We start from the raw sequence: 15,304 nt of genomic DNA, 5'->3' as shown, positions 1-15,304 counted from the left end.
CAAGTAGTGGACAGACAAAAACGATTATAGCTAAACAAAACAGGAATAAAAATCCTCTTATGTCCAATGGACGATTGCATAGAGAGATAGGCAATTAGACAAAATGTACATAGACAAAATAGGCAATTACAGGGGATGCATTTTGAGTTGAAAGAATATTCTAAGATAGCAGTTGATAGGCTCTAGAAGACTGATTATTTAGACTGCTCACCCACCCACCCATCTACCCAGCTACCCCCATCTTAGTGCTTTATTCTTTGTCTACCGAACAGCCATTCCGGCTGTCAATGAAGGAACTCAAGAGCAACCCCGAAAAGAACCTCCCACCGGATGACTCTACTAAAATTTTCTTTCTAGCAGTTAAAGTTGCAATGGAGTTAAAGGCGTGTTTATGTAATGAGATTCCACTAAATGCCCTCTGTCCTCCATTAATGAGAAAGCTTGACTAATGTCGAGATTCGAGAGTACACAGAACTCTTTAGGGGGATGACGAAGACAGGGCCATAACCAACTGCAGTCTCTATGTCCCATTGATTCTCATGGGGCAAAGGGGAGGCAATTTTGGAGATGCCTCCTGATCACTGACCATATTGTATCAAAATGTGAAATGGGACTGATCTGGAAAACAAGGTAGTATGGCTTTCTGACATGTGTAAGAAGAAATTAAAGCTCAAAGCTATAGTTGTAAACTCTGACTGGCAGTTTGCCACAGCTGTGTCACGTCTGCAAGAACAGAATCTCACTATCATGTATCCTGTAAGTCATGAACAGGTGATTGGCATGAATATGTGACTCACGATTCCCAGTGACACTGACTTTAGATTGCAGCTAGTGTGCTCACTTTCCACCCCACCCTCATAACCATGGGAAATACACATACAAGACAGCATGATTCCCCTGGAGTGACAGCTGAAAATGGGGCAGACATTGACCTCAGCTACTTGGTAACAGGAATGTGTGAGGCAGGATTATTCTTCTGGCCTGACAACAAAATTGATAAAGACGCTGCATGAGTAAGATAGATTACAACAAGATTACAACCCTTGGTTGGGCTGTAGTCTCCAGGAGGGAGAGCTTGAGAGACATGGTTAATCCTTACACCAATCCTAGGAGGCACCTCCATTACTTCTACTTCTCAGCGAAAACAACCTATGCCCACAATCAGAACTGCAGAAGGAAGCAGGAGAGTAGTCTTGGACCTGGAACTTCCAGTGGGTTTTTAGGGCTTGTGGGTAGCTAAAAATGGAGTACCAGAGAATGAAGGTAGATCTGTATTGCCTGGGGCCTTCACAAGTGTTCTATGGATATCATCTGGCCAAGGATATCCTGACTTGTCAGGCCAGGTAGATAGATGTGAACACAGGATACCGACTCATTCACTTGGGTTTGCTGGGGCCCTACTCTATGCTAGGCCCTGTGCTGCACTTAGGTATTTATGGCTTCCCTATTTTCTCAGGTTGAGGGCTAAAGGGGTGACCTATGGGTGTGAAGCTAAGTATTCTATTAATAAAAGGTTGAGTGGAGTAGGGTCACTGTACTGACAAGGAACATTTGTGGCTAGCCTAAGAGGCACCCTTCCTGAAAAAGCATCTACTCCTATTTCATGGAAAGGTGCCATGATGAGTATACTTGCCATCATGAGTCATAATAAAAATAAAAGAAAATATAGAAATCCAGGTATACACAGTTGGGTTGATGCTATGTTGGAAGGCAGCCTCTTGGCATTGCACACAACCGGAACAACCTTTGGCGTGTGTAGAAGGCAGCCTTATTGTAGAAGAGGCCTTGGCAAATCTTTGTACTCCATTCAGAATGGAGAAAGAAAACCTAATGGAAGGTCCTTGGTCTTAGGTGCTGTTTGACCCATCACTGCTGTTTGGAGCAGGTGAGACCACTGGGCTGCCTGCATGGGAGTCGTTCTCAGTCGTCTGTGGTATGTGAGGACCACACACCCAAGTGTAAGTATGGGGACTGCCTAGACTCCTTCTGCTTTCATGTCCGTATTCTGGCTAGATATGGGCTCCAGTTACTACCCCTAGCATATCTTCACCTGTACTATAATCTCATGTTCTTCAAGACGTGCCTTTACATTCCTTTCCACGAATGAGGGGCTCATGGTCAAGAGCCAGAGCCAGCTGCTTAAGTATCACAGCTGATCTCAGTAGCCTGTGCTTACTGAGCCCATGCTGTGAGATATTCTAAGCCCTTGAAAGGCACAGGTAATCCTCCTACCAACCCTAGGAGGCAGATCTATTTCTTTTTCTATTTCACAGAAGAAACAAATGATGTTCACAGTCCTACAGGCAGAAGGAAGTGGGAGAGTTGGGTTCTAGGGTGGAAAACAGCATTGCCTCGACCTGGAACTTCCTTTTACCTATCCAGTGACTTTTAAAGTATTCTGCCAGAGCAGACCTGTTCTGGATTTGATCACCCAAAGAGACAGGGAGGAATGGCTCTGGCTGAAGGGTGGGTCTCGCCCACAGCTCCACTCCTCCCCATGGTAGAAACCCAAGGCTGTGAAATATCCTATAGAGACAACGCGTAACAGTAACATCCCCTGTGAGTATCAGCCCTGAGCACATGGCAAAACATCCTTAAAACTGGATCAAGAAGACACTTTGCTCAGCAGTGGACGGCTGCCCTTGGACTGCTCTGTAGCTCAGAAAGAAATACTCCCCATGGGGATTTGCTAATGCTCTGAAAGGCATTTCTCCTCATTTTTAACTGGGGAAGAACTGGATGGACCTACTGTGTTCCTTGCTGATTCTATATGTCATGCACAGCCCTTAGACATCCATGACACCCTTTTTGTGTCATAGCTAATGGCAGTACTTAATATGCCATTCACCCACTCAGTGATTTAGTTTCCCACTTAGCCAAAAAAACCCACCAAAAAACAAAAAAACAAAAACAACAACAACAAAACCTTCATTGGGGACTGCAGAAATGATTGTGACCAAATACCTGAGCACAATCAACTTTTAACAAAAAAGAGAAAGATTTAGATTGGCTTATGGGTTCTGTCCATGGTCATTTTATCCCGATTGCTAAGAGCAAGTGAGGAGGCAGAAAATCTTGGCAAAGCTACCCACTTCATGGAGGTTGAGGGGAAGAGGGCCAGGAGATGGATGGAGGGATGAAGGCCAGCCAGGGATGAGATCTACCCTTACAGATTGTGCACACAATCTGTACACACACTCACACACCTACTTCCTCCAGTTTAGTCCCACTACCTTATTTTTAGCACCTCCTAATACTACAAAATTACAAATCTATCAATGCACTAATTAACTGACTTCAGGATCTAATCACATTAAATCCCATAGCTGGAAACCAGACCAGACCTTTAAAACAAGCTTCTGGTGCTGTTGAGGAAGGACATTTAAGGTTCAAACTATAACAAATGTGTGTGATCCTTGAATCAAATTGCTCACAGCCAGGGAGAAAAACAGGCAGTGGTCATTCTGATGCCGTGTAATATGGCCGACAGGCAGTGCAGCTTGTCTTGGGTGTTAGTTGAGGTTTTTTACGCTGAGACTGCAGTGAAGAGCAGAAAATTGGGGGGAGGTCAGGAGAGATGGTGAGGTGAGATTAAGAGGAGGTTATCTCAGATTTTGAGATGTATGGGAGGTTCATGGTATTATGGAGTCTCAAGGAGCTTAAAAAACAGTGTGATTGGGGTGCAAGATGAATCTGGAGACTGGCCTCAGATGAAAAACACAAAGGGCTAATTTCCAGCAAGAGGAATAAGTTAGACCATTAGGAACAAGAGGAATAGGCAAGACCATTAGGAATAGTGCATTCCAGACACCAACAAGACAGGGCTGGAAAAGGGAATGGCATGGGGTTGGATAAGTGACTTTAAGCGCCCTCCCTGGTGTCTCACATCTGTTTCTCTGCTGTTGCTAAGGTGTGGGACAGAGCCTCTGTGAGAAGCTACTATGTGCCTGTGACCAGATGGCAGCCGAGTGCATGGCCTCTGCCTCCTTTAATCAAAGCCTTAAGTCACCAGACCTACGAGAGTGCCGGGGGAAGCCTGTATCCTGTGAGGATGGCATGATCGGAGGAAACTTGGCCTCTTCTGCAGGCTCCAGTTCTGAGGAGAATAGTGAGGAGGCCACAGCCTAAGCAGCAGATTTCTGGAGACACCCTCTGGTCCCTTGGGGACAAGGCCACTTGATAAGATACCGCAAGCAAGTTGTTGTGAGCTGCATGAGCTCTTTGGCCCTCAGTCTTCTGTCCATAGGAGCCTTAGCAGAAGCTCCAAGGAAGCAGGCACAGTTAGCTCCTTACCCATCAGCCTCCTGGAACTTGTCAGATCACAAACAAATGTGACTGGAGAATGAAAGCAGATGGCAGCACTTCTCTTCTTCCTGTAGTTCACTAGAGAAGCTCAATAAAGTCTCCATGCCTTATGGCCCGTGTCGTGTTTAAGAACTGGCTCTGTAGATACATGGGTGCGTGAGTAGTTCGTAAAGGTGAGAGGACAGGAATAATGCAGGAAAGGGCTCTAGTTCGTAAGATCTACAAATTTCCTTTTCTTTCGTTCAAGAGTTTAACTACATGCAATTGTCAATGACTCATGAAGACATGCTGCTTCTGTGTGGGTCAGACACACTTGCTACGAGTGTTAGAGCAGTCACGCGGCACAGCCACCACGAGAAACCACCCATCACTACCCCTGGCCCTAGTCCTTTCTTAAAAAGATGACTAAGGCCCTTTCCTGACTTCATATCCTCTGATCCCCCTTACACTATCTTCCATGGAGCAACCATGGAAGCGGAGCCTTCGCGTCTGATTTCTGTATTTTCTGAATTCTACGTGACTTTTCCAAAGAGACCAGTACTCATGGACATGGTTATCTGGGTGTTGGAAAAAGCTAGAGGGCCACTTTTGGTCATGGACAACCACAGAGGGTAAAGCTTTCCCCACTTTCAGGTCATAAGCAGGGAGCTCTGAAGTTGAGACTAGAATGTCAAGATCAGATCTCTCTGGGCGCCAGTGATGGTGGACGTAAAAAGGGACTCACATTTGTTCTTCCATTTCACTGTACATCCCCTTCCAGGGTGCTCTGGAATCACTTGTATATAAGCTTTGCCATAGGATGACACGGGGAAGCCTAGACACGACACTGCCTATAGCTCAAGTGTAAGCTAATGGCTGAATACAGCACAATCAAAGATGCAGTTTATCTCTGCACCCTGACTCTGCTTTTTGCTAATTCATATTAGATGACAGAAGACGGGATCAGTCATAATGGAAAGTCTGGGGCAGCATTTGTATTGTGCTCTCAGTGTATCAGTGGGAACGTGGTCAGAGATGTGGAATGACTGTCCTAAGTACACAGCAGACACAGTTACAGTCTATTGCTGTATTAGGAAGGCAGTGGCTCTACTTCCCCAAGGCACAGCCTGTGACAGGGCTTCTCTGCAGGTATTCCTTTTGGAAGTGGTTTCAGGGAACACTAGACCCCAAGGATGGCTGTTAATATTTACCAGAGGCTTATTATATAACGCAGGGATGACAGTGCTTCTCTCACCCTCTCAGCTGGGCTCTGAGTGCAGATCACACTGTTCTCATTCCACAAATGACTGACCTATGACTGCTTAGCCTGAGCTTAGGTTAGATCTGAACCAGAACCCAAGTTCCTCATCACTGTATCCTAGTGGATACAGTGTACCAAGAAGCCCATGAACTATAGCTGCCTATGGTGCCCAGCTCTGCAGGTGTAGGCTAAGGCCAGGGTGGCATAAGGTACTAGAGAACAGCTGTATTTGTTAAGGGAGACTTTGTATAATTTAGAGAGCAAGGAGGTGCAGTGGGAAGAAGTCTGAGGCTAACAAGGAGATGGCAACTATGTGAAACAACCAGAAGGCTTAACCCAGTTTCTCTTCATACTCGTAAGCTATGGTTCTGGTGATTCTCATATATGTGGCGAAGAATCTTCCCAGCACCTTGACTTTTTCCAAGTCCAATGTTGAAGAAGCTTAATTCCATATATGTAATGCTATAATAAAAATGTGCTTATGCACAAGAGATGCAATTTTTGTTTTATTGCTTACACTTGATTGCACAATGAAATTTTACATTTAAAAAACTTAATTACATCAATACACGTATCAGCATTAGTGAGACAAATGAGCTCCATTTGCGGGAGTGGGGAGCTAAATTGCTGGTTGAAGGTGGCTTTACTCTAAAGGGTAATGAGTTCTAAAGGAGGGTTGGGGGAAGGAGAGGACGAAGAGGAAAGAGAACATGAGAAAGACTATGAAAGATCAGGTAAAGTTCAGTGAAACTATATAAGCAGCCACAGACATCACAAGCATAGGAGGGACATTTAAATGAACTGTTCAGCGTCACACAGAAGAATATAACCAGCTGTATATGACAAGAAAGATAATATACAATTTATTTTGAGTATCATGTACCTGACAAAATATACCAACATAGAGCTTAGCAAGTCCTAAAGACTCCTGAAGTAGCTGCAGCGCAGCTTGCACACCTGCCCGGAGCAATCCCTGCAATGTGGAAGAGTGAGGCAGAGAAACATCCATCGGGATGTTTTGGGAACCCTTGTCAACAAGACCAGTTCAGTCTACTGGACGTACTAGATCCAGAAGCGTACTGTGGTTTAAGAGTAACAAAACCCAAACCAACAGCTTACAAAAACCAAGAAAAGGGTATGATTAAAAATCAAAACAAAAGACTGCAATGGTTTTCCTTTACATGCAAAGCATGCCTTTTTAAAATCACTAAGAAATGCAAAATTTTATACAGCAAAGCTGTGTTTTGCATGAATACAAGTGAATATATATTTTTTCTTATACTATTAAATTATATATTTTCCATACAAAAGCACACAGTGTTAATTTATAAAATGACATCCAAGTGGATGATGATTGATTTTGCATGTCCCCCTGTTTAGATTTTAAATGTAGTCAAAAATAATAGCCTTCTTTTAAAATACAGAAGAAAAAAGAGAAACAAAAATGCACGAAGCTTAATAATAACTGGTGACAGGCTATGGAAGTGTGAGGGAACCCACCGCGAAGTGACACCTGGGGCAGGGCTCTGGTTCTCCAGTGGCAGCTGCACTGTCCCTCTGAGGACAAGGTCTGCTGAGTCTGCCCTTGGAAGCAGCCTGTTCTGTCAGAGGTTTTAGCAAATGGACTCATCCCCAAGATATTTTACTCTGTTGTAAATATTCAAAATTTTGGGTATGACATTCTAAGTTCATTTCCTTTTCTTGTTTATTCCTGTTTGTAAGAATGGTTGGTGCCCAAATAACCACAAACACACATTTAAAACATCCAGTTTTTCATTTCATTAAAAACAAAACTGAACTAAAGCCAAATTATTTTGGGGCTATAATTTTTGATAGGAATACTGTTTTATGTAAAAAGAAACTGAACATAAAATGTAGACTTACACGAAGTGATTTCAAAAACTGTGCTAAGAGAATTTTCTAATCGCAGAAGGCTTCCTTTCACCATGCGGTGGTGTTCACCAGCATGTGTAGCACACACTGCCTTTGTAGTCTCACACTCACAGACCTTAGCAAGAACACATGCACCATTTTGAATGCATGTAATCATCTTCAATAGAGACGCACACAAGTTTTGGTTAAAATCTTACAAATTAAAAGGTTCACTGGGGAAATATTTTACTATGAAGACCTAAAACAATGTACAATATAAAAACGAAAATCCATTCATTCAAGAGAAACTGAAATGTATAGGCTCTGCACAGGTGAACAGCTGTTTTAAATTTCTTTCTTTTCTATAGTAAATATATATTTCATTTAATTAATGGAGTCACAGCAAAATACAACTATAGTTTCAAAGCGCAGTCTGTAAACTAACACATCACACGTAGAAAACATTGTACCTTTCAGTACTCCATGAGTGAGCTCTAAGAGGCTCAAGGGCTTAACTTGAAGCAGAAAACACAGTATCCCAAGACCAGTCAGGCCTGGCCAGTATTCAGTAGATTTTCCTACCGCTGCTACCATAGGAATACCTGCCACATTTACTACTGAGGACTGAAGGGAAAGGGCTACACAGTCCTCTGAAGCTTGGATTTAGAAAGCATGAAAGAATTTGCAACCCTAGAATTAGGAAGAAATTTACTCTTGAAGAAAACAAAACAACAGCAATCCATTTCTAAGCAGTTGTGGAATGCTTAAGAAATCAGCAGACACTTCACACAGTTTCAATCTTTTTTTTTTTTTTAAAAAAATCATGTTTGTGCAAAGTTTAAAACATACTATTTAACAACGGCATAACGTGAAAGCAATACATGTTCAATCTTAAGCGCTAACAAGAACCTCAAAACAAATCAACGTGGCATAAGTCTACCTTCAGAAGTACTCTCAATCAGAGTTCCTAAACTTTTGACACAGAATGACATGTGTACGGTCAGAGATAAATGCCATCACATTTCAGGACACGTCAGTAAGCATTATGCAAATCCTGAAAACTATCTTGGCCTTGTTTTTCAGGCTTTAAGATTCTTTTAAATGCTGTAGTCTTCATTGAGTCAGTCAATACACACAGAGATCTGGAAACTTCATCTCATAGACTGGAACGGACTGGTATTGAGCATGCCCAGAAGTAATGGTCAGTGTTCCAGATGGACTGGGAGGAGGGCTGTAAAAGAAAAACATGGTACTATCAGCAGGTGCATTTACAGTATTCAACCATTGCCTGCAGCAAACAGCCAAGTAAGGCTGGTTAATGGAAGGGCTTGGTGTAGGGGAGGTGCTGGCCACTGATGACACAGTCTAGGCAAAGAGGGATTCTGGCTATTTCAAGTATAAAACCAAATTTGTTTGTGTGTGTATGTGTCATTTTTATAATGCTATTTATACTGTGCATTTTTATGGGCTATTTCGATTCACAAGCTAAAAAAAAAAACCCTGCTTCTTCACACATATCACACTTATGATAGTGTGGTATTCTGTCCTATAGAGATATTTTATCTCCTGGACAAATATAGATTCATTTTCATTATTATTAATCATGCTCACTAGTCTATTTTTATATATATCCTTGGTCTAGAGACTTATAAGTAAAAGTTCACAATTGCACTCTTAGTGTGGACTGTGACAATACTGGAAATTTATGGTGGTTTAAGGGATGGAAGCAGTGCTTGCTAACCTGAAGGCAAGAAGAAACCCGTTCCCATTATTTTTAATTTCTGAGCTACTGTTAGTGATAAACATCTCTGTGGCATCCATTTTGGTTTCTTTAAATAAATAAACTCATTAATCCACTTTTGTCACACAGGGCAAATACTTTTTAATAATCCATTATTTAATTCTCAACTCTTTTAGCTAACAAAGATCACACTTATGTGCATGCACACATGTACACACACCTCTGAACACATCTGCTGTCTACTACCCTATAAACAAAATTCTGCCTTTCTCTTAGAGGTGGAGCAGGAATGCTTTGCCTGCCCACACTGGCATGTCATCTTTGGCCTACATATAAGAAACTCAACAACTGTTCTTTTCCTTGAAAACCTAAAACTTTATCCTTCTCATAAATACTACATATTTCAATTTTCCTGTATTTTACTTACTTCTATACAAACTCAAACTGTTCAGAATGCCAGCAAGGCCAGGCTTTATGGTGAACACTTTTAATCCCAGCACTTGGGAGGCAGAGGCAGGTAGCTCTGTGAGCAACAATTACTGGACACTACAGGAAGAATATGTCTCAAAAGAACCAAAACAAAACAATAAAAACAAAAAAAACCCAAGCAAAGATCTACCACATCTTTCTTGGCGTAGGTAGGGCCTTGTTCATTCTCCTACTGCATTTTCCTACCCCCTCTTGCAGAAGGATTTTTCTAGACTGCCTGTAGCATGTAAACTAATGACTACATTCTGCAAAGGTTTCTAATGGGTTTATTAGAAAGCTGATGTCTTTATGATACTCATTTACTATTCAAGAATAAGGTATGGGGCAGGCAAATGGCTTGGTGGGAAAAGGTATCTGTCTCTAAGCTTGATGATCTGAGTTCAAGCCTGAGAACCTACATGGTAGGAGATACCAACACTTGAAAGAGAGCCAACACTGAACCGCCCCCCCCGCATGCATATATATACACACACACACACACACACACACACACAAAATTAAGTAAATGTTAAAAGAACAAGATGTGATTTTTTTTTATATAAATAAGTACATCTCAGATGTACAGTTATTTCTTAATCTGTGTTAATTAGTATTCTATGGTTATGGGTGCTTTCACTAATTAATAACATGTACAAGAATTAGTCTCATATAATCAACTTCAATTTTGAATTGCTATCAACTACATTATACAGCTGTATTTTATACTTCTGTGAGATACTGTTCTAAAAAATAATCTTGTAACTGTTATATATATATCACTTTTTCTGCCTTATTAGTGGATCATTTTCAGTGAAATGCACAGATCATAAGTGTGTTAATAAAAACTGACATACATATATACAGGTAAATAAATCACAGTGTGATAAAGACAACAAATATTTTCATCAAAGTTAAAGAAACAGCAATAGGACACTTCAGAGATCAGGACAGCTGCTGGTGATGGGATGACAATGAGGGAGTGGCAGTAGGGAGACTGGCTGGTAGGCCCAACAGGAAGCCTCTTTTGTGCACTCTCAGTGACCATTAAAGCTACTGACACTATTTCAATCTTCTACATTGTGTTTTGCAAATATTTGCATTTGTATTTTCTTGACTGTTATGCTTTAATACTTGAATAAGAATGTTAAAGTTTATAGTGATGAGAGTATAAAGAAAGAGACCAGTACAGCACGCAGGAAACAGTAACACAGGCAGAAAACAGGGTGGTGTCTCTACTCCAAGACACGCACTCTCCAGTAATCTCTGACACCCTTCCTACAGAGTACAGTAACTGGCCGTGTCTGCTGCTGTGTTCATTTTACAGTTGCTTTGCATTCTCCTTTTTTTCTCTTCTGTACCCAAGATGGTTTGGCTTCACTTTTGTATAGCACAAAGTCTCTTCTCTGGCTGATCAGAGAAACAGGAGAAAATGTGCAGATAGTCCTGAAAACTTACAGTGTAACATGCCTTTAGCCCCTCTGTATCATACAAGCTGTCTCAGAACTTCTTCCAAAGAGGAAGCTGTGGATGGATTCCTACTGAAACACTTTGGGACACTCTAAGTGTTGCTAAGAATTAACTGCCACCAAGTGTTAAGTCCAATCCAGACAAAGCCAATACTAGACAACGTCATGGTACCAAAAGATGAACACTATAATGCTGTTCTTAAATGTTTAAACCCATACAAATGTGCTGATGTAACAGTGTTGTAAGAGTGTTGGTTGCAGCAACACTCTACTTGAGAATGCAGACTATATGTTTTAATTGTCTGTCTCTAAGTACAAGACCTTCAGCAAATTATGTTCCTTCTCTAGGCTCTGGTGTCTTTACTTGGAAACTCAGAGACAGCATGTACTTACTTTTCCAGGTTGAGAGAAGAAATAACTGACACAAAGTATATAACCTAAGGCCAAGTACATAGCAGATATCTGGAATTTTAACTAGAAGAGTTAAAGCTCTGTATTTGGTAATTTTTTTTCTGAAAAGGAAGTCTCTAATACATTTTATAATTTAGTCCTTTTCTGAATTTTTATAAATGAACAATTCTCTCCTTTGAAACAGTAAAGTGGTGAGAAAACGTCCAGAATAATAAGTGAAACTAATTTTTAAAAAAAAGTGTCTTACATATGACAGTGGAAGACAAAGTAGAATAAAAACAAGTCAAGTGGACAAGAATGGTTACCAGTCACTTTTAATCATAAGATATAAACTTGAAGAAAAAAAGGAAAATTAGTCACGTTAAAAAAATAAAGGATTTAGCTGAAGGAGAAAACAAAATTCCAGAAGCAAGGCTCTGTGTGTGTGTCCTCTACTGGGCCAATTTCCACACTGATGTCAGCGGGAGACCTTGTGTAGGCTCCTCCTGTACAGAGGGCTTAAGAGAGCCTTCATCCTTCTTAGACTGAATTACTTAAGGAGAGACAAACTCAGAATGACGGACAGCAGTGAGATACTGTATACTCTGGAATAAAATTCTCATAATAACTAGAAAGTACATGGGAAAGCTCAAGGAAAGTGAAGGACCCATCCCAGTAGCAGTGTAACTGCTCTGGATGGAAGCATGGCAAACTGTAGATGGAGTGTGTGAAAAGAGTTAAATGTGAATGAGCTCCAGTTAAGCATAACATTAGAATTCCTAGTCACGCATCAGGCCATCATGAAGGAAGAGATGGTTTAAGAGAAAGCTAGAAATGCCAGGAGATAACTGGACAAGGGACTGCTCAGACTGCAGAGGCAGACTGAGATAAAGGGTTGCCAGTCAAACCTTCTTTATGCTCAATGCAAAGCAGTTATTAAACATGCATAGCCATGCACAGCTTCTGGTTTCTGTGTTACTACTTCTGTGCTGACAAAGCCCTTACCGTATGGTGAGCTCCAGTATTTGAGCAAGTCTATCATGAAGCAAGTTTGCCTGCAAAAGAGAATAACAAATGTTAAGGATTTCTTGTTTTCCAACCACCTATATATGAAGCACAACTCTAACTATGAGGCTGACATACAGACTGTTTGAATACTCTAATCTGCAGTATCCATTGGTCTTTAATGGAGGTGTTCTCCCCACACTCACCCTTTTCAAGTTCTATAGTCACAAGTTGAAACACACAAAAAATATCCACAGTAAAACCATCAAAAGCCATTGGATACAAACAAACCAAAACAGAACAAACACCAAAGCAATGACTGTCATTCACCCAGCTTAGGATCTGCTATTTCTATCACCATCATCATCACCATTATATAAAGAAATTCTTAAGGTAATAGCTCTGCTGTCAGAGGCTGGAGTCACAATATGCCTAAAGCCAGAGGCCAGAATAAACTCCAAAAAGTCATTCCCCACCCACTGTCCATCAACTCACTCACTTTGGATTCACACTGTGCTGCTATTTCTTCAAAAGGTGCTTTCTGGAACTTCTCTATCACAAGACGTCTCTTTTCCTTTTCCTGTTCTTCCATTCCATTGGTATCTGTGTAAGGACCAGTTAGAGAGTGTCATAAAATCACGCCAAAGGCCACAGGAGCCAATGATCTATAGACCCCACATAAGAATGATTAAAGAGTGACTTCTATAGTGAAAAAGGCAAAGTACACAACATTCCTTAAATGTTTCACTTGATCCTAGATCACACAAATATTTGGGGAAAAAATATAAATCTAAGAGTTAAAATTCCACACCACAATGCCTACTTTCACAGAATTCCGGCCTCTTACTAAATACATATATTACACATATATATACACAACAAACACACATAGATAAAGATACACACATAATACACACACCTACAAAAACACATGTACACACATACATACCGACATATACAAGAGAAAACAGCAAATTAACAGAAATCAAAAGACTACCAGGGCTTTTCTGAATACCTCTTTTTTTGTGTAAGTATGCTGCTGCCCTTGTACATACATAAGCACTAAAATTTTGTTAAATTGCCCTAGATCTCAATGGATAAAAAACTAAAATACAGCTGAGTTGTTTAGAGCCAATGTGTTTCAAAGTCTTATAACAGAAGGGCATTTTTTTTTTTTTTAATCTGAAGGCCATGATGGTCTGGACAAAGTTTGTTAGATAGTAAAAACCAAATGTCTACCTTGTTTATACCACCCGATGTTTGTTTATGTGTACACATATCTGAGACAATTTAAAAAGCATAAACAATGTATTTAAATGAATGACCCATTTATATAGAGACCAATGATATTTTTCCTTTTCTTTCTTTTCATGCTTTATCTGCTTATTCTATCAACTAAAAAAGTACCAAGGTAAAGATGAGATTTTAGGAGAGCTAAACAGTTCTCTACAGCTCACCAATTGCTTTCTTCAGTGCTTCAAAGGTGATTTCTTCAGTGTTGCTAACCTAAACGGAGTGTAAGGAGAACAAAGAGTAAGAAAAGTGAATATAATTAATATTCTTACCAACATACAAGTCACCTAAACATTTTCACCATTATTTTTTCCTTCTTTTGTTTTGCTAGAACTGAGATTATATTCCAATCAGCAGAAGCTCTGCACTTCTTCCCTGGAAATAACAATGGCCTCCTGCCGTGGCTTCTGTGGCACATAGATGGGTGTTAGCCTGGCAGAGGAGGGAGCACCTCTGTACCCTTGGATGAGGCACAGCCTCCAGGGTATGGATGTGCCACATGATAAAGTGACTGATTTGTGCTTGGTAAGAGGAAGACACTTTGAAGCAATCAAGGCAGAGATTACAAATATATTTTTTTGCTATGTAGTAAATAATAACTAACCATTAAAGAGCCATTATCATTTTATTACTGTAGATACCACACAAATCAAGCAGGAAATAACCTAAGATTTTAAATGGTTAAAAGAATGGGCTTCAGAGATGGCTCGGTGGTTAAGAATATTTGCTGCTCTTGCAGAGGGCCAGAGTTAGTATCCCAGCACCCATGTGGTGGCTCATATTTGTACTTAACTTCTGTTCCGGGGGATCTGACACTACTCTCGTGTCAGGCAAAACATTCACACATAAAAGAATAAATGAAGATTTCAAGGAATTACTATATTGAGAAGTGTTCACCTTAAAGCAACCATATTCTAGATTTTCTAGGGCTAACCACCAGTTTTGTATTTCCTATAAATACCCTTTATTTGGGGCTCTCAGATCTCAGATCTCTTGCTTTGAAATATGTACAAAGCTATAAAATTAAATGTTTTATGATTTTAAAAGATTAGCATTTTATGACAATTGGGCAGTGGTACTTTATGAGGCACGAAAACATTTTCACAAAGAGTAATAAATGGTTACTATAGTATCTCTGAATGAAAGTTAAGCAATGATAGGATACACGAGTACTTGCCTGGCACTTCAGTCATCCCTAATTTTAGCTCATGGGCGTCTTTTGCTAAGTCTAAGGCAGCAAGACTAACGAAAGCAAGACTGTGTGTTCTGCACCTTAGCGTCTCTTAACAAAGGCTTTAGCTGGAAGTCAAGCAGCAAGAGTCCGCTACCTCAGCTTTGCTATCGAGGGTCACATTTCTAGTTGAAGTCAGATTAAACTTTGGAATCTTCAGTTGCATTCTAGATATTTGAAGCAGATATACAAGATTAGGCTCTGGCTAGTCATTCGAACCTATGAGCAATCTAGTACTAGCATTTTAACAAAGTAAACAAAACTCACTGTTCTTAGACTGGGATAAATAGCTT

General features: G+C 40.5%; 2 protein-coding genes across 4 annotated transcripts in view; one reads left to right on the top strand and one right to left on the bottom strand.

Moving 5' to 3' along the window:
- Oc90 (otoconin 90) overlaps positions 1-4,238 on the top strand; it is a 28,385-nt gene extending 24,147 nt beyond the window's left edge. The window contains exons 13-14 of the mRNA XM_048457340.3: positions 1,852-1,958; positions 3,911-4,238. Of these exons, the coding sequence (XP_048313297.3) occupies positions 1,852-1,958; positions 3,911-4,128 (325 nt within the window). The 3' untranslated portion in view covers positions 4,129-4,238. The remainder of the gene's footprint in view (positions 1-1,851; positions 1,959-3,910) is intronic.
- Positions 4,239-6,038: 1,800 nt separating this feature from the next.
- Positions 6,039-15,304, bottom strand: part of Efr3a (EFR3 homolog A) — a 93,489-nt gene continuing 84,223 nt past the window's right edge. For all 3 annotated transcript variants that reach the window (XM_048457432.3, XM_048457431.3, XM_048457434.3), the window contains 4 exons: positions 13,945-13,993; positions 12,987-13,090; positions 12,488-12,537; positions 6,039-8,648 (listed from right to left, as the gene is read on the bottom strand). In XM_048457432.3, coding sequence (XP_048313389.3) covers positions 8,543-8,648; positions 12,488-12,537; positions 12,987-13,090; positions 13,945-13,993 — 309 coding nt within the window. In that variant the 3' untranslated portion in view covers positions 6,039-8,542. The remainder of the gene's footprint in view (positions 8,649-12,487; positions 12,538-12,986; positions 13,091-13,944; positions 13,994-15,304) is intronic.

The sequence above is a fragment of the Myodes glareolus genome, chromosome 19, assembly GCF_982192425.1.
Source record: "Myodes glareolus chromosome 19, mMyoGla1.1, whole genome shotgun sequence".
Classification (NCBI taxonomy): domain Eukaryota; kingdom Metazoa; phylum Chordata; class Mammalia; order Rodentia; family Cricetidae; genus Myodes; species Myodes glareolus.
This window is presented reverse-complemented; position numbering and strand designations above follow the sequence as displayed.